A 27,621-nucleotide genomic window follows, 5' to 3' on the forward strand; every position below is an offset into this window, starting at 1 on the left:
TACCCCCAAAAGTCAGGGGAAATGACTTTTGAAGGGTTGGGACAGACTTGGGTTTAATCCCTCCTACCACATAGTCTCACAGGCAGTGTCAGGATCCATCTGAGCTGGGAGCACCCAGGTGTGTCCCCCGCAAGCAAAGCAAACAAAAACAAAAAAATGTCAGTAGCAGGGCCAGTGAGGTGGCGCTAGAGGTACCTTGCAAGCGCTAGCCAAGGAAGGACCGCGGTTCGATCCCCCAGCGTCCCATATGGTCCCCCCCAAGCCAGGGGCAATTTCTGAGCGCTTAGCCAGGAGTAACCCCTGAGCATCAAACGGGTGTGGCCCGAAAAAAAATGTCAGTAGCGATACATGTTGTTATTCTTTTTAATTTATGATCAGTGCTTTTAGACATTAGCTGAGCATATGCAGGGAGCACAGGGCTTTGCAAAATCTACTTGTTCACAATTTATTATCAGTAAGATAATGTGTTTACAGGTGCTGACATTTCTTTATTTTAGACATAAATAAATAAAGTCTTATTTCTTTATTTTAGACACTGGTTTACAGAGTTGCTCATTATACGGTTGTATCTGACATTCAATATTCCAATACCAATCCTACCACCAGTGTGAGATTCTCTCCACTCTTGTCATCAGCTTCCCAACCTCCCTGAAGCTTTTCCCTTGGCAGGTATGAATAATTATCTTAACATTGCTTGGTACAACTAAATGGTAATGGAGTTATAAAAAAAACTTCATTAAGAGAAAATTTGTGAAAAATGTCAGATCTCACAATGGGATCTTATGCTATTGTCATTGCTAAGTTGTATATTGTTAGTTGAGCATTCTGTTGTTGGTTTTGTCTGTTGAACAAATGTGCTTCTCTGAAAATTTTACATATAATTTAATATATTCCTACTGGGAAATTAGCATTAAAATTATAGGGGTGTCGTGCAGCCACTTAAGCAGTTGCGCAGTCCATGACTTTGAGAATTCATGGGAGCTGATGAGTGGCGGCGACAGTGGTGGTTCAGAGACTGAAACGTCCATGAGTTTTTCCTTCTAGTTGATCTTCTCTTTTGAGAGTTAGATGAGCCTATGGCATTGGCTTCTTACACAGTCTTGGCAAAGTCTCTGGACTTTGCTGGGACTTCTGAGAGAATGTGGGTGGAGGGGTGGGTAGCAACCTGGCCTGGCTATAAACCGTGCTCAAAGATGCTGTGTGCTGATAGTTCCTATCTTGTATACAGTGACCTCACCTCACCACCAGCTAAGTGCCCAAGACCCTCCACTCTGGTCTCACACTACAAATTCTTTTAGACAGTTTCTTAGAAAAGATGCGGAGATTGTGGTCTGTAGTTTACATGAACATTTTCTAAGTCTGCTTCCATATGTGCTAGCTAAAGAATTAACACAATCATCCAGGATTAATTACAATTTCCCCGATATGCTTTTGTGAGAACTACTTGTAGAGAAAGAGCTCTATACTTGTCACTTATCTGGGTAATTGTCTCATTTTCATATGCACACAGATACTTATTTGACTTTAAATAATAGATATAGGAAAGCAGAATTCTCCTCTGGAGGCACAAACTACAACAAATGACCCGTATCTTTTCATGTTGTTATTATCACATCTCATATATCATTTTAGATAAAGTTGGTAAATAAAGTAGAAATAAAATTAGCAATGTAAGAAAAACGATCTTTTTATTAAAATAGGTTAAATACATTTCCCCTTACATGCACACAGGCGCACACAAACAATACACACACACATATAAATATATATTACTAATTGGAGGATTTGGGGGCCACACTTGATGGTGCTCAGGACTTATACCTGGCTTTGTGTTCAGGGATCACTCCTGGAAATCCTAGGCGACCAAATATGGTACTAGAGATCAAACTGGAGTTGGCCATATGCAAAGAAAGAACTTATATACTATCTCTCTGGCCTAAAATGAACCTATTTTACAGTGGACATTTGATGAAAGGATGGAGTAGCAAGTATGCTGATATCATAAGAAAACAAGTGACAAAAAGCTAATGCCCTTCCCAGGTTCTCCATGGGCTTGGCCAGTCCTTTATTTCATTTAAAGCCAAGTAGAACCAGGTACTTTCTAGGCTTTGTGTAACAGTTGTGGGAAGTGTTACATCTATAGACAATGAGTACCACATCAGAGATGTTGTGATCTTTGTTCTTAATAATCATGTGTGTTTTAAAGAAATTAGTCTAATATATAATAATATATGTCATTATATTATTATATATATATATAATATGTTATATATATAATAATATATATTGAAAGAGTCTATTCTATTTACCCAGCTGTCTACCATAGATGTTGTTTCTATATTCCTAAAGTTTCCCCATCCCCCTAGTATTTTTTCTCTCAGCCTGAAAATCTTCTACCACTTCTTTGAGAGCAGGTTTTACTGTAGATGAATTCTTTGATTTTTCCTTCAGGTGAAAACATTTTTATTTGAGTGTTGTTCCTGAGAAATATTGTCATCTATTATGGGGATTCTGGATTAGCAGTTCTTTTCTTTCAATATTTTAAAAGTTATTCAATACATAGGAAAGCTAATATAGGGGTCCTGCACATGCCTTGTGTGGACAGGGCCCTGAGTTTGATAATTAGTCTTGTATGTCTCCTGGAGGCCCTAGCATTGCACTGCACTTGGCTGGCTTCTTTTCTTTAGCTGGCTTGGAGCAATTCACAGTTATACCCCATTAATGGGATGGATTGTGCAACCCTGGGAGAAACAGGTTTTTTTTTTTTTAATTCCAGGGGCAGCAAGGTAAAAATATAAATCACAGGTAGGGGTGAATTCTATGTCCCCCACTGATAAAACAATATATTTTTATTTTTTAAAACTTTATTGATTGATTGGTTGGTTGGTTTTGGGCCACAGCTAGTGGTGCTCAGGGGCTATTCCTGGCTCTGCACTCAGAAATCGCCCCTGGTTAGCTGGAGAACCATAAAGGATGCCGGGAATTGAACTGGGTTCCTCCTGGGTCAGCCACATGCAAGGCAAACACTTTACTGCTGTGCTCTCTCTCCAGCCCCACAACATATTTTGAAAGTTTTTATTTTATTTTATTTTATTTTAGTTTAGTTTTTGTGACACACCTGAGGGTGCTCAGGGGTTACTCCTGGCTCTGCGCTCAGAAATTTCTCATGGCAGGTTCGAAGGACCATATGTGATGCTGGGAATCGAACCCGGATCTATCCTGGGTAGGCCACATGCAAGGCAAATGCCCTACCACTGTGTTATTTTTCTGGCCCAAAATAAGATTTTTTTGGGGGGGTGGGGAAGAGAGGGAAGTTTTGGGACACACTCAGAGGTGCTTGAAAGACTATTTAGTACTGGAGAAACTCCACCTGTATGCAAGGTAAGTACATCAAGCCATGCATGCCACCATCTCTCCTGACCTAAACAGACTCAGCTTCTTTCCGCATCAATAAAGAGGTTGGTGATGGTTCCTGAGCAAGATGATGATGCGTATTACCAAATGTGGCCTTAAGGAAACCAGGTATTTATTGGTAGTTATTCTCTCTATTTAAGGTTGGAACTCCCTGCTCAGTTGTTACTTGAATGTACTATGTATTGGCTTGAGCTCAACCAAAGTCTCATGCATTAAATACGTTGTGGACATTGGTTGTCAGTAGCTAAGGCTTTTTGAGTTTTCTGTTACTTATTTATTTATTTATTTATTTCTCTGTTTTTTAACTTCTAAATTCTCTCCTTATTTCTGGCTCCTCTCTCCCTGTGCCACTTAGGAAAGTATAAAGGTCCTGTTCAAGGGACACGGCCTGCCTTGGAACGGCCTCCTCACTGTGCCCAGTTCTTTTGGTTTGTTTGCTTTTGGGCTACACCTAGTGAGCTCAGGGGTTACTCCTGGCTATATACTCAGAAATCGCTCTTGGCTTGGAGGACCATATGGGATGCCAGGGATCGAACCAAGGTCTGTCCTGGATCAGCCATGTGCAAGGCAAAGTCCTCCTGCTGTGCTATTGCTCCGGCCCCACGTGCCCAGCTCTTTTGACTTTCACATTCATATCTCATCATCTCTTCTCCAGCCCATATTTCCATCATTTGGAAAAAAGAGATTATTCTTCAGCAGTCCAAGGGGAATCTAACTTTCTAGGATAAGAGTAAAGAGGTTGAAAGGGAGCTGGGAAACCCAAAGGAAATTCTCATTTGCTTCACCAATTTGTCTGTGGTCAGCTTTCCCAGTGACTACAGTGTCCTGGGTCCAGCCTGGCACCTACATATTTAATCTCACGTTTCATTTTCCTACCATCAGTCTGGTAGCTAATGGAGCCAGTGGTCAGTATCCTCGGAAAAGATTTTGAATAAATATTCATGCGATTTATTAATAATAATGGCATCCTAATACCCACCCCCAGGGCTGGGGAGAGAAGAGAGTGCTGTGATTAAATGTCAGCATTTGCTCATCAAGCCACCCGAATTGGCAGCCTAGCCCCATTTCTTGCTGTGCAATTGGCTTTGCACAAGTGACAACCATTTCTAAGCTTTCCTTCCTCTGTAAAATGGCATACTAATAACATCTACTTTATAGGGCTATTAGAGGTCTAACAAAATAGTTTCACATATTTAACTGCTCTATAAACAATCTTTCTATGATTGTTTTCAAAAGCACTAACGGAGACTAAAATATTGATGAACTCAGGAGGTGTGAAAGCCTAGAACTATAGGTACTTAATAATGTTAGGATGGTATAGGGGTTAAGTCACTTGCCTTGCATGTAACTGACCAAGGTACTCAGTACTATAAATATGGTCCCTGAGTTCCACCAGGAGTGATCTCTAAGCATAGAGACAGGAATAAGTCCTGAGCACTGCTGTGTATAAGTCCCCCAAGTAAAGATATTGGTCATTTTCTCTTTCTTAAATTCTTCTCTACAAAGATGAAAATCAAAATAATACAGTGGAATAGAAGTTTAAGATTTAAACCCTGGGGCTGGAGAGATAGCACAGCGGTGTTTGCCTTGCAAGCAGCCAATCCAGGACCTAAGGTGGTTGGTTCGAATCCCGGTGTCCCATGTGGTCCCCCATGCTTGCCAAGGGCAAGTTCTGAGCACAGATCCCGGTGTCCCATGTGGTCCCCCGTGCTTGCCAAGGGCAAGTTCTGAGCACAGAGCCAGGAGTAACCCCTGAGCGCTGCTGGGTGTGACCCAAAAAACCAAAAACCAAAAAAAAAAAAAAAAAAAAAAAGACTTAAACCCTAACTCTAATGTTCATTAGCTGTGTGAACAGATGAGTATCTCTGTGACTCAGTTTTCTCCCCTAGAAAGTGAGTATAGAATCCATCTCATCAACTTATAACATGTGTGAAAAGAGTTGACATTGTAAAGTATGTAATGAATCTCTACACAGTCAATGCTATCTACCTGATATTAAATAAAAGAGAATTGAAGGACTGGAGAGATAAGACATTTGTCTTGCATGCAGCTGGATCTGGCTTTGATCCCTGGCATTGCATATAGTTCTCCAAGTACTCGGAGTGATTCCTGAGCACAAAGCCAGGAGTAAGCTCTGAGCACCACCTGGTTTGGCCCAAAATCCAATTACCCCTCCAAAATCCTATAACAAAAAACAAACAAACAAACAAAAACTCAGGAGCAAAAGATGACAATTGATAATTTCCATCATAATATTATTACTTAACACAATAACAGAATTTATTTACCAGTGACAGTTCAGTATTTGGTGATTAATCTTAAAAACTCATTTTTGAGACCAACTTTAGTAGTTTAATATTAATTTGCACAGTTCCAGGGAAATTTATAACTTTGTTAGATTTTTAATGGTTCTCCGCTATCCTAGTGAATGTTTCTCAATTGCTGTGATGCTTGATTGTGTATATTAAGTAGCAACTTATTCTCAAATTATTTCTGCAAAAATGCTTTAATATCTTTGTCCATAAAAGTCAATGAAAAAGGGAACTTGGATTCTCTAGACTTATTTACAGTGCTCATTAAATAATGTTTTAGCAAACTTATTTTCAAACTGTATATATATCTGCAGAAATGTTCTGGTGATTTTGTTTAGAGAAGTTTATGTAGAAGGAACTTGGATGCTATGGATTTGTATTACAGTGTTCTGTGTAAGAATGTTTAAGAACTTTCAAATTGGGGGCTGGAGAGATAGCACAGCTGTATGGCATTTGGTTTGCACACGGCTGACCCAGGACAAACCCAGATTTGATTCCCGGCATCCCATTTGGTTCCCTGAGTCTGCCAGGAGTGATATCTGAGCATAAAGACAGGAGTAACCCCTGAGGGCAGCTGGGTGTTTGGCCCCCCAAAAACTTTTAAATTAAGTATATTTTCAGAAAGACTCTAATGTTTATGTTTCAGAGAAGTCTATGAAAAACCTTGTGATCTGTATAAGACAAGGATATGGAAAAGCTGATTGGCTTAAGAATGATATATACAATCTAACCTTTGACACTTTCACAGCCAACTTTTACTGTATTTTGCCTATGCAAAATAACAACCACTTTTATAAGTTCTGATCTGGGGTTCCCACCTCTGGCAGAGAACAGTAGAACAAAACTTTCATAGCCTTTCTCAATGTTTTTGAGCAGAAAGGGTGAGATTGTAAGATGACACCCAACCATTAACCCAAAACAAAGGCATTTCCCCATCTTTCTCTTTCCTTTAAACCCATCCCTTTGATATATAAAAGTCCACCTGGATCACTTGACCCTCCCCTGCCTAGTGGATTTTGTACTGGGAGAATAAAGAAAGGCCAGTTTGGCTTTGCACTCAGAGAGACACCATGAGGCAAAAAGCAAACTGACTTATGATTGTCTCCTGACTGCCTTGGTTTATTAATTCTTCACGATTACCCTACATGCATCAGACCTGTCCACCTGGAGGTAGAAATACGGTGCATGGGGTGATTTCACAATGTGGGAATTTATTTTACAGACCTCTTTGTAGTGTTTCTTTGTGCTGACAAAGGGAGAGAGTGAGAGAGAGAGAGAGAGAGAGAGAGAGAGAGAGAGAGAGAGAGAGAGAGAGAGAGAGAGAGAGAGAGAGAATCAGTCAGACAGACAGACCTCTCTGATACTTGAATGCCACTGTGGAGATCCTATTCTAAACTGACCATTTCCCAGAGGTTTCATCTCACATGAAGAGACAGAGACTCAACAACCTTTCATCCACAGTAGATGGTGGGTCAGATGGCCAAGTCCTCAAGGGGTGGTGACCTGGCCACTGTCCACAGAGGCTGGAAAGCACCAGGATGGATTGTGGAAAGCCTCACAGTGCTGTAGGCAGGTCAGGCCTTTTGGGAGGATGCTGTCCACACATCACATTGATAGATCTTATAGAATTCTGGCAATGCAACCAGATGTCTAGCTGCATACCAGTCATGTACTCCTTTGAAGACTAATTAAATAAGTATTTATTTTATTTTTTTATCTTGTTTTTTGGACCATGCCTGGTGGTTCTCAAAGCTTACATAATTTCAAGGATCAAGCCTGGAGGTACTTGGGAGGTGCTAAGAGGTTCTGGGAACCAAACCTGGGTTGGCTGCATATAAAGCAAGAATCCTATCCTCTCTACTATCTCTCTGGTCTCTTTTTTTTATTTCAAATAAAATATTATGGGATTGTAGAGAGAAAGTTCATATTTTGAAAAGTGAGTATAACACATTTTAAAATATTGTGGCTTGAGCTGTAGAGATAATACAGTAAATAAGATTCTGACTTTGACTGTTTCTGACCAGGTTGTAACACCTGAAATGTTGGGACTGATCCTGAGCACAATGCCACAGGTAGTTCCTGAGCTCTGTCAATCCCTAACATCTCTAAATAAATAAAATATTGTGGGTTATAAATCTAGGTAAGACTGTGAAGTACTTATAAATAAACACCACTTTATTTAAAAATAAAAATTAGGGGCCAGAGAGGTGGTGCAAGCAGTAAGGCATCTGCCTTGTCTGCGCTAGCCTAGGACGGACTGAGGTTCGATTCCTCAGTGTCCCATAAGGTCCCCCAAGCCAGGGTCGATTTCTGAGTGCATAGCCAGAAGTAACCCCTGAGCATCACCGGGTGTGGCCCAACCAAACAAACAAAAAATTCTTGTTAAAAATAAAAATTAAAAATGTGACTTTAAAAATATATCAATACATATAGGAGTGACACAACCATGAACTGTCTTTGCTCTTCTCACTAGTAGAAATTTTCACATGAAATTTAGAATTCTTTCCCAAATTCTAATAAATTAGTTGAAGTTTTGACCAGAACTGTGATTTAAAATGTGATTTAGAAATGTAGGCATTGACCCTTTTTTTATAAAAGCATATCTCTAATGGTTTCATTTAGGAACATGAAACTTTTTCATGTAATTTATCTCTTCTGATAAAAAGTTTTCAGTTTTCTTTCTAAAAGTTTTCATTTTTTATTCAGAAAAATCCCTTATTTAGACATCTTTCACTTTCTTTCTAAGTGTAATCAGGAGTCTATTATAATAGTATTATAAAAATACAGTGTTCATCAGGGGCCAAAGCTATAGCTCGGTGGTAAGGCATTTGCTTTGCACATGGCCGACCCAGGGCGGTTCAATCTCGGTCATTCCGTATGGTCCCCTGAGCCTGCCAGGAGAGATTTCTGAGACCAGAGCCACCCCTGTGCATTGCCGGGTGTGGCCCAACCGCCCTCAAACCAAACAGTGTTCTTTTTTGTTTGTTTGTTTGTTTTTGGGTCACACCAGTGCTCAGGGGTTACTCCTGGCTCTATGCTCAGAAATCGCTCCTGGTAGGCTCAGGGGACCATATGGGATGCCGGGATCCGAACCACCGACCTTCTGCATGAAAGGCAAACGCCTTACCTCCATACTATCTCTCTGCCCCCCCCAACAGTGTTCTTTTTTTTTTTTTTTCGGCCACACCCGTTTGATGCTCAGGGGTTACTCCTGGCTAAGTGCTCAGAAATTGCCCCTGGCTTGGGGGGACCATATGGGACTCAGGGGGATTGAACCGTGGTCCTTCCTTGGCTAGCGCTTGCAAGGCAGACACCATACCTCTAGAGCCACCTCGCCGGACCCACCCCAACAGTGTTCTTAACGGTGACTAGGATACGTCTTTCCTAACAGTAAATGGCTATTATATTGGAACATAACTGATTTCAGTGTTTTCTCCCCATAATCAGATCATCTTCTTGATTTTTTTTTTTAATTTTTGGGCCATACCTGGCCATGCTCACGGGTTACTTCTGGTTTTGCACTCAGAAGTCACTCCTGGCAGGCTCAGGAAACTATATGGGAAGCTGAGGATCAAACCAATGTCCTACAAGCAAATGTCCTACCTGTTGTATTATCGTCCTGGCCCCAGATCATCTTCTTGAAATCACATTATAGCTAATGGAGTTTTTAGTTTGGGTTTTTTTTTTTTAGTTAAAAATGATAGCATCTAACCTGTAATAATAGTTTTGTGTTCTCTTTCCCAACATGTTTTACCTTTTCTTTCAGTGCCCTGCCTCTTCCTATGGTCCTGTCTTCCATGGTGGTAGAAGTAAGAGTTTAATTTTATTCTGAAAATTATTTTAATTATAATTTTGGTTTGTGGGCATTACTAGAGTTTACTTTTAGCTTTGCACTCAAGAATCACTCCTGGTGGTTTTAGGGAACTATTATGGGGTTCCAGGGATAGAATCCAGGCTGTGTGCTCGGCCCCAAAGCTTAGCTTTCTTGTTCCTGGTTATCTGGACTCATCCCCAAATCCCACCCTGTGTAGTTTTGCTCCAGTCTCTGTGCTCAGTCTTGTTTCTTGGTTTCCCTTTGCTCTGTTCTCTGGTCTCTGAAATGGGTCTCTGACTGTGTACTTGGGCTTGGCATGCATGTGGATTCAGCCACTGAGTGGTGCTGGGGAGCAGATAAAAGGAGAGGAGTAAGGAAGCCATCTCCTTCATTCTCTGACAAGGTTTCCTGCCTCTAGCTCTGGCCATAGTTGTAGCTTCTGTTGGGCAGACCTGGCCTTTAGGTTCAGGAAACAGCCTTTCTGCTTTTTGTTTCTCCCGCTAGGTTTCCCCAAATTCCAGGCAAGAGGGCTCTTGTTCTCTTTCCAAATATTACACATACATCCTGTTGAAGAACCACAATGGCCACTGCACCTTGGATTCCGTATCAATACTGACATAGTCTCTGGCTTGTGACTCTAAAATTCTGTTCTGACAAACAATTGGTGTAACAGTTCCAGGTTTTTTTTTCTTGATACATTTTGCTCCATGTTCTTAAAACAAAAGACAAATTGCATCTGAATGCTCCCAAGTTTCATGTTACAATGGTGCTAGTGTTCAGGCCAGATACTGCTTGGAACTTTGTGAAGATCTTAAGGTGGATAACACAAATACTAAATAATGAACATACCAAATTCCTCCTCCTAGGTAGCATAGATGGACTTCGTTTGTTTTTGGCTTTTTTTTTTTTTTTTTGGCTACACCCGGTGATGCTCAGGGGTTACTCCTGGCTATGCACTCAAAAATCGCTCCTGGCTTGGGGGACCATATGTGATGCCGGGGATTGAATCTAGGGCCATCCTGAATCAGCCGAGTACAAGGCAAGCACCCTACCACTGCACTACACCTCTGGCCCTTGTTTGTTTCTGAGCCAGACCTGGTGGTTCTCCAGGATCAAACTTGGGCCTCCTGTGTGCAAAGTTTGTTCTTCAGCCTATTGAGCTATCATCTCTCTGCCGAACACTTACTTATGAACAGAATAGTGTTATTTTCCAGCAGCGATGAACTTGAGAATCTTTTTATCTCACATCCTTTCAGTTCTAATTCATGCTACTGGGGTTAGATATGAATTAGGGTGTTTCTGGGAAAAGATACACAGAGAAACCAATGAATGTTTTATAAGATAGAGCAATTCTTATTCCTCTTATGTTACAAGTATATTCCTAGACCAAATCCCAGTTTGTGCCTAAAATCCAGAAACATTCTTTATCAATTCTGGGGTGTAGAGTTTGTGTTTGTTATTAGAACTGTGGTTTTGGTTGAGACAATTGAGTTTTTTTAGTGAAATTCAAAAACTATGACATGTCTGGAATCTATAAATTGATTTAAATTTAACTTTACCACCAAGTAAGTCATATGATTGGAACGGCAACTAAATGCTACTTAAGTCATTACACTTAGTTTTGAAAGAAGATCATATTTATAAGGACGACTAACTAGAATAATAGAAGATACTCATGTACAGAGCAAAATATTGATGGAAAATGAAATAAAATTTGAATTTGTACTAGCTACAGTTATTTTAAGGATACATGATTGTTTGTTATTATTAATAAAACAATAGCTGAATAAATAAAATAATAGTCTGCTACTCTGGCACTTAAAGGGAATTAAACCACTTTTTTTTTTGTTTGTTTTTGGGCCACACCCAGCGGTGCTCAGGGGTTACTCCTGGCTGTCTGCTCAGAAATAGCTTCTGCAGGCACGGGGGACCATATGGGACACCGGGATTCGAACCAACCACCTTTGGTCCTGGATCGGCTGCTTGCAAGGCAAACACCGCTGTGATATCTCTCCGGGCCACAGAATAAAACCACTTTTAATCAGAAGAAAAGTTATTTTTTTAAAAAATAGAAATAAACCAGGGGCTGGAGAGATAGCACAATGGTAGGCATTTGCCTTGCAAGTGGCCTACCCAGGACCGACTGTGGTTCGAATCACGCATCCCATACAGTCCCCTCTGCCTGCCAAGAGTGATTTATTTCTGATCACAGAGCCAGTAGTAACTCCTGAGCACTGCTGCCAGTTGTGGCCCCCAAACAAACAAACAAAAGGAAATAAACCACATGTGAAAACAAAAGACATTCTTCCATTAAATACAAAGAAATAATTAGGCAAATGCAAATGCTTTTATGACTTTGCAGGAGATTCACATATAAATAATTCCAAAGTAAGATCTGTAGAACTGACTTTTCAATCATTTTCTACCAGGATTTGTTCATGATTGTAGCAAGATTTGAACACATGAGGGAATTTTTGGGTGATATTTGGCTTTCTTTAGCTTAACATTGCAGTGTCTGAAATAATTAAATAATTATTACAGTTATCTAGGTATTACTTTATGGCAGTAAAAATCAGAACATCTGATAATGATTTATCTGATGGAAGTAAAATATAGTTTTATGCATTACCAGTAGCTTGTCAAGTGATCAAGAGAGGATTTGAATAGGATATGTAAAACCCACCTATAAACATGACTAAGAATTTCATGTACATTTCCCACAGAAGACTTACTAGCTCAGTGGAGTTCCTGCAGAACGATGCTGATGGAAAACACTCTCTTGGGCCAGAGAAACGGCACAGGGGTTAAGGCGCTGACCTTTCATTGTGCTTACCCTTTTCAACATCCCCAGCACCACATATGGTCCCCTGAGCACTGTCAGGGATCCCTTCTGAGCACAGAAATAGAAATTGTCCTTGAGCATAGCTGCGTGAGGCACAAAAGCCAAAAAAAGCAAAACAAATCTAAAACACATGTGGTGTGTTCCAGTCCAGCACTGCATGGTCCCTTAAGTACCCATGGGGTGATAGGCCGTGATTGCTGCCAGGTGTGAAAAAAAAAAATGATGCAAAATGAAAACTATAAATAATGCAGAAAATCATTTTTGTTTTACAAGCATATAAAGATATCTAAAAATCTTGAGGATAACAAGGGAATTATAATTTTCTGCAATAAGTCTTATGAAATATGTATTAGAAATTATGAATTATGAATGCCTCTGTTTTATTGCTCATCTGAACACTGATGGTCCATCAATGCATGAGCAGTAAGAATTAATTTGGTGACTTTTGATAGTTTGCCAACTTTTATCCCTTTAGAAAACATGACTCAACACACATCTTACTTTTGCTACAGAGGTGAGGATGCAAAGCTCTGTGATAAAGCATATTGCATTCATTAACACCAGGAGTCAATTCCTGACCCTCTAAGACAAGCAAGCAAGCCTCCCTAATTGTCACTGTCCAAGTAGCTGCAAGATGGAAACAGAAAACTTGATTTGATTTTGATGCTGGAGTTGAATTTAGAGTCTTATGTGAAGCATGCACATATGTGAGCTAGATATCCAGGCTCTAGAGTCCAGTTTTTTTTTTTTTTTTTTTGGGTGGGGGGACACACCCAGCAGCGCTCAGGGGTTACTCTGGCTCTATGCTCAGAAATCGCTCCTGGCAGACTCAGGGGACCATATGGGATGCCAGGATTCGAACCACCATCCTTCTGCATGCAAGGCAAATGCCCCACCTCCATGATATCTCTCTGGTCCCTCTGGAGTCTTTTTTTTTTTTTTTTTTAATTTTGTTATGTTTTTGGGCCACACTTAGTGGAACTTGGGTTTTACCTGCTTCTGCACCCAGAAGTTACTCCTGGTAGGCCGAGGGGACCATGTGGGATGCCTTGAATCAACCCCGGTTTCGCCATGTGCAAGGCAAACATCCTACCTGCTGTGCTATTGCTCCAATTCCTCTGGAGCATTTTTATTGAAGAATTTTTTACTTGACTTAGAAATGGAGACACACAGTTGTTTGCTTGCCCTGAGCTGTTGGTTTCGGATCAGTCAGCCATCAGCCTGGGTGACCGGTCGTAGCTTTCTTTGTCTGCTTCCTATTACCTGCTTTTCTTCTATCATCTTTTCATTCTGCATAATTAACAGGGGCATTGCATTTTCTTCTGTTCTCCCCACCCTCTTTCACTTATTTATTTTTGGCCACTTTTGGGCATTTTGGTGACACTTGGGTTACTCTGGCTATGAGCTCAGACCATATGGGATGCCAGGGGATCGAGACTTGATCCTAGGTTAGCTTGAGCAAGGCAAACACACCCTACTGCTTGTACCACTGCGCCGGCCCCTGTTCCCCTCTCCCTTTTTTAATGAGAAAGTAAGTTATGGGGTGAATTATGCCCTCCCATCCCAAAGACTTGCTGAGTTTATAATCCTCATGACCTTAGAATACGACCTTGTTTAGAAAGTCTCTGAAGAGGCCCTGGAGCAATAGCACAGCGGGGAGGGTGCTTGCCTTGCACAAATTTAATTGGGGACCTATCCCTGACACCCCATAAGTCCCCTGAGCCTGCCAGAAGTAATTTCTGAGTGCAGAGCCAGGAGTAACCCCTGAGTGCCATCATATGTAGCCCCGAAACCAAACCAAACCAAAAATAAAACAAAAAAGAAAATCATTGTAGACTAGTTAAAAGTCACTGTAAGTCATGAGTTAAGATGAGGTTACAGGGGCCTGGAGTGATATCACAGTGGTAGGGCATTTGCCTTGCATGCTGCCAACCAGGACTGACCCAGGTTCAACCCCCAGCATCCATTTTGGTCTCCTGAGCCTGCCAGGAGCAGGCACAGAGCACAGAACCAGGAGTAACCCCTGAGCACCACCAGTTGTGGCCCCACCCCCCCACCCCCCCAAAAAAAAGAAAAGATGAGGTCACACAAGAATCAGGGAGATCCTAATCCCAAAGTGTTGGTATTATTACAAGAAGAAGAGGTATATTTAGAGATTTATATTTAGATTTATATTTAGATTTATATTTAGAGTAAGAGGGGTTAAGGGGAATGGTGGCAGAGGCAATACTGCCTCTGATACCTAGGGTGTTTCCCAGTAGCCATGGGAAACTGGAAGATTCAAGGTAGCATCTTCTCCCTTGTGATTTCAGAGGATCATGGTCTGGCTAACGCCAGGATTTGGCATGGCCAGTCTTTAAAGCTGTGAGACAATACATTGCTAATGGCTTCTGACACCTTGCTTTGTGGTCCTCTATCACAGACACCTTTGGAAACATGACAGGCGGCTTGCTGGAGACACTCTTGTTTCTGCAGAATGGATACCTAGAAATCCACTGAGTTGTAAGAAACATGCATTTCTCACCTTAAAAAAAGAAACCCTCGGGGCCGGAGAGATAGCATGGAGGTAAGGCGTTTGCCCTTCATGCAGGAGGTCATCGGTTCGAATCCCGGCGCCCCATATGGTCCCCTGTGCCTGCCAGGAGCAATTTCTGAGCCTGGAGCCAGGACTAACCCCTGAGCACTGCCGGGTGTGACCCAAAAACCACACACACACACACACACACACACACACACACACACACACACACACACACACACACACACACACACACACACACACACACACACAAGAAACCCTCCAGAGTAGTGACATCTGTATATCTCTCTACCAGCAGTGCCCCCGAATGAGCAAAACAGCAGTACTGAAAAAAATTTTCTTCCAGGGCTTGAGAGATAGCACAGCAGATAGGGTTTTTGCCCTGCATATGTCAGACCCAGGTTCAATCCGTGGCATCCCATTTGGTCCCCTGAGCCTGCCAGGAGTGATTTCTGAGCACAGAGCCAGGAATAACTCCTGAGTACTGCTGGGTGTGGTTCAAAAATAAATGATAAAAAATTGTCTTTCCTTGAATTACAAGTGAGGTAAAAATATTTTGCTCCAATTTCTGATTTCACAATGTGAATTACAGTGATAATGATGATAATAATAATGATAATGATAGAATTTCAGACATACAGTGTTCCAATGCCACATCCTCTACCAGAGCATCACCACTGTCTCATGGTACCCTCCTCCCCACCACAGGTTCTCCCACACCCAACCCTTCCACTCTATCCTCTTTGTAAACTCAGTTCTGTAGGCCAACTTCCAGGTCTGTCATATTGGGCCTTACTGTGTTTCTTTATATCCCACCTATGAGTGAGATACTTCAATATTCGCCTCCCTTCCTTTCTCTGTCTGACCTCATTTTGTGATACTAATTCCAGTCATGTAGCAGCAAATTCCATGTTTTCATATTTTCTAGTTGCCCGATATTCCATTGTATATTATATAGGTCAATGGCTCTTGGGCATTTGGGTTGTTTCCAGATATTGACAATTGTGAACAGCGCTGCAATGAAATATGAGAACAAATATATATTTAAAAATATGTCTAGTTTCTTTTTGATTCTTAGGGTCAATGCCAAGAAGCAAAATCTCTAGGTCATGTGGAAGTTCAATTCTAAATTTTTGTTTTGTTTTAGGCCATACTTAGTGGTGCTCAGGGATCATTCTTGGTGGGTCCAAGGGACCATATGAGATGCCGAGATTAGATTTTGGTCTGCCATGTGTAAGGCAAATGCCTTACCTGCTGCACTATCACCCTGGCCCCAAACACTTCTTAAATATATCTCTATGCTGTTTTTCATAGATATGCCAGACAACATTTCTACTTGTAGTAGGTAAGGGTTCTTTTCTCCCACATCCCTGAGCTTGTCTACTTTTTTTCCCTTCTTCTCCTCTTCCCACCTTTTTATTTTATTTTATTTTTTTCTCTTTTATTTTAAGGTACTTTGAGAAAACTATAGTGTCTCAACAAAGAGATTCATGAATAGTCACCACTTATATTGGAAATTTTCTTTTAAATTTAATTTTTATTGAAATGATCATGATTTACAAAGTCCTTCATAGTTGGGTTTCATACATACAATAAATTAGGGCCAATCCCACCACCAGGGTCAACCTCCTACTAACATTCCCCAAGTGTATCCCATACTATACCCCTCTGGATTCAATGACCATTTTAAGTTTAGATTGCTAAAGTTTGGGTCTTTTGATTTCACTGTTGTTGCCTTTGGCTTGGATATTTAATTCTGTTCTTTATTAACCTACCAATGCAACTGAGAATGCTTGGCCCATTGCCCCCATCCTTTCATCATCATCTTCTTCCTTCCTCTTCTTCCTCCTCCTCTTCTTCTTTCTTCCTCCTCCTCTTCTTTTTTCTTCCTCTTCCTCCTTTTCTTCCTCCTCCTCCTCCTCTTCTCCTTACTTCCTCTTCCTCCTCCTCCTCCTTCTTCTTCTTCTTCTTCTTCCTTTTCTTCTTCTTCTTCTTCTTCTTCTTCTTCTTCTTCTTCTTCTTCTTCTTCTTCTTCTTCTTCTTCTTCTTCTTCTTCTTCTTCTTCTTCTCCTCCTCCTCCTCCTCCTCCTCCTCCTTCTCCTCTTATTATTTTCTTCCTGGGTCTCTGGGACTCAAATAATTCCTATTCCTTGAGTTTATCAAAGACTTCTATTTTCATATGTTCACATTATTTGAGTAGTTTATTTATTGTCTGATTTGCTTTAAGGTTCTTTTCCAATCTCTTATGCTGTATGGAGTTGTTCTGCATCTCATCTTCCAGCTCACTGACTCTGTCCTCAGCTGCTGTTACTTTGTTGGTTTTCATTTCATCTACCGAGTTTTTCAGACCTGTTATTTCAGTTTGAAGTTTTCGGATTTCTATCTTTATATCCTCTTAATTCTTGTTCGTGTTCCATTCAACTTGACCTATGCTTTCTTTGAGCTCTATGAACATCCTCCATATTTCTTCTCTAAACACCTTATCTGAGTGACATTGTCATGGGAGTGAAATCTAATACCTAGCTGTTTGGTACTTTTTGGGTCATCAGAGCTGCCATCTTCATTCTCTATACATGGGGTTGTTGTGCATTGTTTCCCCATGGCCACGCTTGTAGTGTGGTCTTTATTATGTTTGAGTGTTGGACCCTGAAGAGATTATGTTTGCTGTTATCTTCTTGGCTACCTCATGCAGAAAAGCAGCTGTTTTTTTTTCCCCTACTCTTTATTGACATGTTCCAGTCTCACTGGAGTGAGGTGATATGATCGAGATTGTTTTTAAATGTTAATTTTATTATTTAAAGATCTTCTGTAGAGTCTTTTTGTAAATCCTGCCAATTTCTTCTTGTGCTATTAATTTTTTCCTTCTATAGAAGTTTAAAATGTGTCTTCTTGCAATAGATGATCTTATTAATTTTAAACTGTTCCTGGTTTCAGTAGAGTTTTTCAGTATCATGAACATTTGTTGGGTTTAATTGGTTGGTTTTTTTTTTTCAGCCAGGGAGAGAATCAAGTGACATTTATTTGACCTATTGATATGAGGCATCGGTAATTGTAAGAACTTTAAAAAGCAGAGCTGTTCGATATTTTATGGACAAGAGAAATGGTGGCAGTGAGGGACTTTAAAACTTGTTTAGAGAGTTGCACAGTTAGAACAAAAGGTTTAACAAAGTGAGTATGGTGGACCATTTTAAAGAGAAGACAGAATTCTGGTGGGGGTTGGGATAGCGATCATAGACTTGGGTGAATGTGCCTGTAGAATTTAAGATTCATGTATAGTGGAAGGAAAGAAGCCAGAAGAGGACTTAGATATCTGAGAATGGGGTGAAAATTGATTTTTTCCCCCATAATGACTCTAATAAGGAAGAAAAGAAGGCAAGTAGTTGAGTCAACCAAGAGGACACAAATGAGGAGAGATTTGGAAAGAAGGTCTTCACAAAGAAAAGAGGAGAACCAGTTCAGTTACAAAGACCAGCACACCACACATTGAGGGACTGGGGTCAGGGCTGTACCAGGTGGACTAAAGGGAAAGGGACCATTTGATCGCAAAAGGATCCAAACTGTGCAAAGCTAATGAAGCAGTACATGCAAAGACTAGATGTAGCAATGCAGAGCAGGGTGGTCTCTGGATAAAGGAGTTCTCACTGGTGGATGGGAAGGAAAGACACATGACAACTGCTTAGATTTCACTCCCAGTTGACAATGTCACTCAGGAAGAGCTATTTTGAGACCAAGGTGGGGTGCAGGGTAGAATAAGCACTATAACTGAAGACAAATTAGTCTGGGGAAGAAGTTGTGGGAAAGTATCTACTAGCTCTGGTGAATTCTACCCCAGGAATCAGAGAGAGCTTCCAGGTACATCTTCATTTTTTTTTTCAGGGACATCTTCAGATATCTTTGGCTGACCCAAAACTAAATTTAGAGAAGGTGAATCTTACTTTTGAGAAAGGAGACAGAATGCAAGGAAGCCAATGGCATTCAATTTTCAAAAATGTGACTTTACAAGTTGCTGATCCAGGATCTTGGGTTGGGCTTTGTTGTTGTTGTTTTTTGTTTTGTTTTCCACACCCGGTGGTATTCAGGGATCACTCCTGGTGGGGTTCGGGGGACTATATGTGATGTCAAAAGAATTCAGGTTAGGGGCCGGGCGGTGGCGCTGGAGGTAAGGTGCCTGCCTTGCCTGCGCTAGCCTAGGACGGACCTCAGTTCGATCCCCCGGTGTCCCATATGGTCCCCCAAGAAGCCAGGAGCAACTTCTGAGCGCATAGCCAGAAGTAACCCCTGAGCATCACAGGGTGTGGCCCAAAAAACAAAAAAAAAACAAAACAAAACAAAAAAAAAGAATTCAGGTTAGCCCCATACAGGATGAGCACCCTACCTGCTGTACTATCTTCCCAGGATCTTGATGTCCTTTTGCAGTAAGATCTTAGATTAGTGTATAAAATGGGGATCATGACCTGGGATGTGACTCAGCAGAAGAAAATTTGCTTTGTAGAAGGCCTAGGATTTGATTCCTAGCCCTGAAAAAGGAAATAAATGAGCAAACTAATAAAAAAGGGAGGGCTTATGGGCTTCTAGAAGTGGCCGTGAGGATCAGTAGAACTCTGTATAAACATGGCAGATGAATCTCCTTTCTCAAAATGAACATCAACAGTTGGGAGTTGTGGGAAACCATACCGGAGTGCAAGAAGGAAATGAACAAAGTCATTCAACCTCAGGGAGAACTTGGGGTCCCCATCAACTAGAAGGACCATTTTAGGAAGAGGAATCAGGTTGTTGTGAAGTTCTTAAAGACCAAGGCCAGTACAGCCTGAGAGCCACTCCTGAAATCCAATAGGGGATCGGGGATGCTGGCAGAGAGGGACTTTCCATTAAGGCATTTGTGGATGCCCTTTTGGCATATATTCTAACACAGATTTTGGCATCATTGATTCCAAAGTCCCTTCTAGATCTAAGATCCTAGGAGGGTGGACAAGTGGGCAGGAAAGACAGAGAGAAATACAGAGTGACTGACATTGTAACACATGGAGGGAAGAAGGAAATGAAATGAGATATATTGTGGATACACAAAGCTGGGTCATCAAAGAGTGAAGGGGTAGCAACCTTCTGAGCCCCCAAAGCCAGGATCATCTGCCAGTGGTACAGGGGTGTACCACTTTGTTTTCCAAAGGTGATTTAACTCAGTGCTATCCACAGGCGTTTGAGTAGCAAGAAGAGAGAATAGTGAGCTGGGACATATTACAGCTATGGTAGGGTGTCTGCCTTGTCTGATCTGGGTTGGATCCATGGTATCCCATATAGTACCATGAGCACACCAAGGGTAATTCTTGAGTGCAGAGCCATGAGTAACCCAGAGCACTGCCACATGTGTGCCCCAAAACAAACAAAAAAAAAAAGGCAGAACATTTCAAAGCAAATATTAGTGATGAAAAGAGGTTGGTGTGCCATTGGGCTCTCTTCCTTCAGCTGGGATCTAGCGGTGGGGGGACAGGCCTGGAAAGAACATTCTGGGGATGGAAACTAAGAACAAGATAGGGTGGCCCGAAGAAAAGGGAGGAAAGCTACTGCAGGTATGTGGTCTTTGATGCACTCAGAACCAGTCTTTGGGACTAATTCTCAGGAGAGGAAAGAGAAATCTGAAATGGGGTGGTAATAGTGCTCACTGGGCCCTGAGTTAGGGTCAATAGTGCAAGGAGGAAATGAACAAGGGCGGTCAGCCGGCGGGACAGAGGGTTTCAGGAAAATTTGGGGCTCCATCAACTTAATTTTAGGAACAGAAATCAGGTCACCTTGTAGGTGTCACTTGGCTGGGGCCTTCTCCCAGTTGTCTAGAGAGCTCTGTTAGCCTATAAGGTGCGCTTTGCAGATGAACATTGCTTCAGGAGTCTGAAACCTGATCTGGGGTGCAAAGAATGCAGGGGTGCCTCATATATTTATTTTTGTTTGTTTTTTGGTTTTTGGGCCACACCCGGCGGTGCTCAGGGATTACTCCTGGCTATCTGCTCAGAAATAGCTCCTGGCAGGCACGGGGGACCATATGGGACACCGGGATTCTAATCAACCACCTTAGGTCCTGGATCAGCTGCTTGCAAGGCAAACACCGCTGTGCTATCTCTCCAGCCCCATATTTATTTATTTTTTTTTGAAGAGGACTGAGAAAGGGTTTATTTGAGGAAAGTGGCAAGAAAGTGAGAAGAAGAAAGTGAGATTTCCCCATTCCTTCCTCTGGCACCCAAGAACCCAGCAACAGCCTTCGCCCCTCCCCCACTAGATGGCACTGAAACGCCTTGTTCGCGCATTTCCAAACGCAGGCAGTAGAGACAAAAAGAATATGGTGGAGGGGTGCCCCATTCAGGCTCACAGGCCCAGCTGTGCAAAGCAGGGTGTCACTTCCCTTCTTGTTCTCCACACCCTTGCGCCTGGCATGGCTCTTCCCCGCAGCTTGGGCCGGGTAGTAAGAAAACCAAGGGCGCGTGTTACTGTGCCAAGCCCGGGTCACCTGGCACAGAGGAGCCAGGCCTTTGCGGCGCTGTCTCACGTGAGCCCGGTGGGGTAGGCAGCGGGCAGGGCTGGAAGGAAGCCAGACTGGGTACGGGGGAAACTGGCTGAAGGTCTGGAGTCCCGCATTACACCTCCCTAGTCGAGCCCTAGTTCGTTCAGCCGCCGCCACTTAAACGCAAGACCCTGCACCCAGGTTTGCGCTCACCCCACCCTGGCTTCCAAGCATGAACTCCCGAGCGCGTTTCCCAAATATCTGATAAACAACGGCACACACGCACATCGGTTTCCTAATTTTCAAAGGAGCAATCGAATGTCATTCTGTTCTCTTGGTGCTGAGGAGGGAAGAGGAGGCCTGGCAGGTGGAGGGCGTGTGTGTCTTGGAGTGATGGCCGCAGGCCGTTTCGGTTCGATGGGACTGAACTAGGGGGCAGGCGGCTATCACCCTCTCGGACGCCCGTAGTCCGCAAGGCAGCGCCTACGGCTTTCTTTTGGGGGTGTATGTATAGGATGAAATGCGATCGTAGGAGCCCGTGGCGACTTCCCAGGGACGCAGGGCGCGGACTCAGCAGTCCTCCCACATCCCGACCTCGCCATCAGCATCCCCCTTTTTTAAAGCGCCTCGGTCGCTTTCAGGCAGCTCCCCCCCCCCCCAAAAAAAAAAACAAAAAAAAACAACGGGCAAGAAAGACAGGAGATGGAGGCAATCTAGAACCACGCACGTAAACATGCTACATGCCACCCAGAGAGACGTGCGCATCAAGATGGATGCGCCTGGACATGCCTGGCCAGGGCAGGGAGGCTCAGACCCACTGGGCCCGGGGAAAATGGTGCAGTTTAGCTTTAAGGAGGCCAGAAAAAATAAGAGATGAGGCTCACGTTGCACGGATGACATCACTAGTATTTGGCTGCGCGCTCCGGGTCCTCGTCGCTGGCTTTTAAGCCAAGGCTGCAGCGCCCGGCGCCCCAGCAGCCGAACCGCGAGCGCGAAAGCGGCTTCCTCCTGCGATGCGATTGCCCGAGCTCCAGCGGGCTCCGCCTGGGCTTTTGCTCGCCTAGAAGCGGGCTCTGAGCAGGCGAGGCCCCAGAGAGCCGCAGCCGCGCCTAGGGGAGGTGGCCGGGCGGGGAAATCTGGCGACTCTGTCTTCCCTCTCCAAGCCTCGCCCCGTTCACCTAGGCGACACCGGGGAAGCCGATCGTAGGACGCCGAAGCCCGGGAGGGACCATCTGCATGCGGCCCAGTGAGCCCCAGGGTGGGCTGCGAAGAAATAAAATGGTGCCATCAGGGAGCCGCTGAGCCGGTTTGGAGCAGGAGCGCCGGCCAGGGGCGCAGGTGGCTGGAAAAGAGGGGCGGGTTTGTCTGGAGGAGCAGCCGGGGTTGGGGCTTCTTCTCCCGGCCCGCACTTGCATTTCCTGCACCTCCCACCCCTTTACACCCCCCTCCCCAAGCAGCACCTTCCCGGGGCTGCGCGGGCGCGCGAGGAAAGCCAGGTAGATCTGCTGCGCCTTTAGCCGACGCAGGGCAGAAGCGGCCCCGGAGAACGCGGCATGACGCCCGGGGAGCCTGGAGCAGGGGCAGGGCCAGCGGCTCGCGGCTCCCGGGCGATCTGTCCATGGTGTTGAAGGCGCCGCGCACCCCGCGCCGCGCGCCCAGCTGGGCGCAGCCCCCTGTGTGCGCAGCCCGCTCCGCGCGCCCGCCCGCTGCCGCCTACGCGCCACCGAGCCGGGGCCGCAGGCTCCACTGTAGCGCTGACCGGTGACCGCGCCGTCGGCCCAAGGGGCCGCCTGCATGGCGGGACCAGCGACCCGCGACTCTGGAGCTCGCGGGGGAAGGTCGGCCGAGGCCGTGCGCCCTCGGGGAGCTCTCCACTGAGCGCCGGCGAACGCCGCGAGGACTCACAGAGTAGGGCACCTGTCGGGGCCGCCGAGCTGGGAGTCGCTCTCCGGATCCAGCGCGGGAAGGAGCCGCGGAGCGCCAGAGCCAGGCAAGACTCGGGGGTGGGGGACCCCGCTGCGCCGGTGCCACGCAGTCCAGCTTGGGGGCGCGCCTCCCGGGAGCTCCTTACCGCACCGCACCGCACTCCAGCCCACGGACAGAGCCCCGCGTTGCTGCCGAGGGCACTCGGGGCTTGGTTTGTCGCTCCCACCCAGGGCCGGGCCGTGCGCCCAGGCGGCGGGGTTTTGGAGACGCAGCGCCTGCGGGCCGGGAAGGGGAACCTTGCCCGTCTGACTGACCGCCGCGGGAGGATGCCCAGGAGCCCGTCGGAGCATCTCCGGATGAGAACTTCGTAGGCTCCCCGCGTCCCCGCAGTCCCCAGGGCCGCACACACGGCAGGCTTGGGCCAGGGGCGCACCTCCTGGAGACTCGCCCCTGCTGCCTGCCTGCCGGATCCTCTCCACCTCTCCAGCCCCCCGGGCTCTGCCTCCAGCCCCCCGCTTTGTTCCGGGCACGCGGAGGGGCGCCCGGCGGAGGCATGGCTGCGGGAAGGTTGCTGCTCTACACCGGCCTATCGCTCGCGCTCTGCGCCCTGGGCATGCTGGCCGTGGCCATCTGCTCGGACCACTGGTATGAGACGGACGCCAGGAAGCACAGGGACCGGTGCAAGGCCTTTAACACGCGCCGGGTGGACCCCGGCTTCATCTACAACAACAATAACAACTTGCCCCTGCGTGCCAGCCGCTCGCGCCTGGACCGCTGGGAGGGCAAACTCCTGCGGGCCCGCAACCGCCGCCAGCTCTTCGCCATGAGCCCGGCCGACGAGTGCAGCCGGCAGTACAACTCCACCAACATGGGCCTCTGGAGGAAGTGCCACCGGCTTGGCTTCGACCAGGAGATCGCCGCGCTCATCCGCAAAGGTAAAGCCTGCGCTAGGCCCCGAGGCCCTGGGGATGGTGGCGCGTGCCGGGCAGGCCAGGGTTCCAGGCCCCGCGAAGCCCGCCCTGGAAGGAGTCATGATGTGATGTGCATGCAGGCTGACCTCGGCGGCTCTTCCATTCCCTGCCTTGCCTGCGTTTGTTGGGGTTGCCCTGGAATCTCATATGTGATTCTGGCCTTTTCCATCCACCACTCTTTGACCTGGAAGGGGACCTGTCAACGAGACCCAGGGGATAGTGGATCCTAATCCTTGGGAATGGTTCGGGCTAGTCCCATTTTTTCTGCATTATTGTAGATGTTGAGCTGATTCAGAAAGAAAAACCGGTGGTGGTGGAGTTTAGGGGGTCGACACCTCTCCCCTAAGGCTTAGTGCAGGGCCAGGGATATTTGCTCTGGAGCTGGACTCGCCTCTGGCGTGGTGCAGGCATCGTTTACACAAGGAGGGAGGAGGGAGGAAAGAGTAGCCCCAGTCCTGCCCCCCCCCCCAGCAGTTCAGAGCCGCTCCCCCATTTTAAATCGGCAACACACTCATTTCTTTTTTATTTTTTCCTTTGGACAAAGTGATTGCCAAAGTGACTTGTGTGCATAGAATCCAGCAGGGTTTAATGAGTCCTTCTCCCTGGAGTCGTGCTAAGGGGTCACAATAAAGTCAGCACTTTAGATACCCTTTTCTCCACTATTTTCAGAAGGCTTTTTTTTTTTTTAAAAAATAAAAAGATTGAATGCATGCTAACACAGAAAACAGTGCATTAGTTAGTTATGATTTTCAGGGGATACTTTTGTGTGATTGCCCACATTTGATAAAAAAAAATCTGCGTATTTCGGCCATTTGTAAATCTTGTAGCGTGTGTACTTGAGTGGGGGGGGGTCCCACTTACCCTCCTGAATAGTGGATGCATTTTCAAATTGGATTGCCTGTTTGGATGCATATTGTGAACATTGCTTTGAAGGCAGTAAGCTGTCTTCTGTGGCAGCTGCCTTCGGAACGCATGCTGCACTTTTCTCACTGTTGCTCTCTCCCCCTTGGGTTGGTCTCTCTCTCTCTCTCTCTCTCTCTCTCTCTTTCTCTCTCTCTCTCTCTCTCTCTCTCTCTCTCTCTCTTTCTCTCTCAAATAGGCTATGTTCAGGCGAAAAGGCGGTTATTTGCAGAGTGCTTAGGGACCAAAATCTGAAAAGACAGTTCCTAATGTTGTTTAATATATAATGCAGGTTTGCTACGTTTAAAAAAAATACTATTTGTGACAACAAACGTATTTGGTTCTAGGAAAATGTTACAATGGAACCCCCCCCCCACCAATTATTCAATTGAAAAGAAAAAGTCATTTGTGTAAGAATGACTAGGTGTAGACATGATTAGTTGGTCCATTCAGATTTGGGGAGGTAGGCCCAGAAAGAAATTACATCCTAGTGTTTGTTTTGTAGCATCTCTACAATGACTCGGGATTTTAGCTGACTCAGTTACCAGTGCGTGGATATGACAAATTTGACGTCTGTTCCTGGCCAGGCTCTTGTTGCAGCAGAACATCCCATGCATCCTTCTGCAACTTTGGGAGAATGTGCAGGAGATGTGAGGACTGCAGAGAGAGAGAGAGCCATTTGGGTTTAGATTTGGAAATAGGAAAGAAAAATACAAAGAAGCAGAATGGCTTGCAGGTCTGGTAACTTTGAAATGCTATTCAGATTGGTAAATACAGTATCATTATAACCGGTGTTTTCAGTTTTTATTAAACTTGAAATAGTAGGAAGTTAGGCCACATAAGAGAAGGATTGACTGCAATTACCAATAGGACTTGTTGAAGAACATGCTTCAACTTCCTTCCCTCTGGGAACAAGTGAGGCATTCTGTTGTCTTACCCAGGCCAAGCCCACATGGAAAAAGGGGCATGGAATTCATGGCACCTCAAGGTTCCAGCAAAGTCTTTGCTTCCATGTTGCTGTGCTTGGCAATGCCACTAGAAGGGTTGACTTGGTCTGTGCACCAGAGGGACTGGTTGCCATAGAGACATGTTCTTCCGGTAACCTGGAAACAGTGACAGGGAAAGGGATGGGGAAGAGAATGTATAACATTTTGACTTTTTATCGACTGATTTTTAATCACCATGACAGCACATGGACATGGCACAGCAGGGGGATTGAACACTTGGATACCTGGAATTGGCAGGGCATTGTGTTTTACTTGAGCAAATGAAAATGCTGTTCCCCATCACGAAAAATACAGCAATCACTGTCAGTGGCCAGTACCTACTTTACTACAGCTGTTTCTGTCCAATGGACATTCTTGTTAGGTACTATTGAGATAGATGGCAAGCCTTACTTACACATCTTGAGAGAACTTCAGGTCACTGTCTTCGTTTTTAGCCTCAAAACAACATCTTTGAAAGCCACATCGTCCTGGGTAAGCAGCAATACGAGGAAGTCTGGAAACAATTGCATCTCATATTAGTAACTCATAAGCAATCCTAATAACAATACAATTACGAGACTTCATCAAGCTTTTCAGATGGATAGGCATTATAAGAAAGTTATAAAAATGGATATCCAGAGACTGGAGAGATAGTACAGCAGGTCAAGCTTTCATCATGCATGCAGATTACCTGGGTTCGATTCCTGACATCTGATATAGTTCCCTGAGCACCACTAGGAGGAATTCCTGAATACAGAGCCAGGAGTAACCCCTGAATATCATGGTGTGACGAAGAAACAACAATAAGAAATGGATATTCATATATTTAAATTTAGAGCATCTCAGGGAATATATTTATTCCATAGTATTCATTAGCTGTTCAAGATACTTTAGACATGTATTAAATATTAGATGTGTTTATTAAATAGTAGATGAAAAAAACTTGGAGATACTTGCTGGGTGAAGGGGAAAATTCTTGGGACTATTTGTTGGCATGGGAAAATAAACTATTTAAATCTCAGTATTATGGGAAAATCAAAGATTTATCTACATGATCATACAGCTTCAAAGAACTCAAACATTTGTTAAATCAATGTTCATTACATGAGAAAGTACTGTATCTATTTATCTTAAAATAAAACATAACCACCTAATTCAGAAGAAGACAAAAATCCTATCTCTACCAGAGATAAAGGCCTTTAGAAACCTGCTGTTTTTTGAAATCTGATTCCCAGTGTCCTGTATGGAGGTCCCTACCAATATGCATTTCTGATAACTGCATTTGCTTGTCTCATTGAATTCTTAGTTCCTGAGAGGCAGGAAAGACAATCATCTATAAAACACACCTTCCAGATGCTAGGTCCTTAGGAAATACCTCCTGCAAATTAGGTTCACAGAAATGTATCCATCAGGAGCTTATTTCAAAG

The 27,621-nt window shown here is 44.4% G+C and overlaps 1 protein-coding gene across 1 annotated transcript in view; it reads left to right on the forward strand.

Annotated features, from left to right (window-relative positions):
• Positions 1-23,388: 23,388 nt before the first annotated feature.
• Positions 23,389-27,621, forward strand: part of TMEM178B (transmembrane protein 178B) — a 405,178-nt gene continuing 400,945 nt past the window's right edge. The window contains exon 1 of the mRNA XM_049775451.1: positions 23,389-24,272. Coding sequence (XP_049631408.1) covers positions 23,891-24,272 — 382 coding nt within the window. The 5' untranslated portion in view covers positions 23,389-23,890. The remainder of the gene's footprint in view (positions 24,273-27,621) is intronic.

This window comes from Suncus etruscus, chromosome 1, assembly GCF_024139225.1.
Source record: "Suncus etruscus isolate mSunEtr1 chromosome 1, mSunEtr1.pri.cur, whole genome shotgun sequence".
NCBI lineage: Eukaryota > Metazoa > Chordata > Mammalia > Eulipotyphla > Soricidae > Suncus > Suncus etruscus.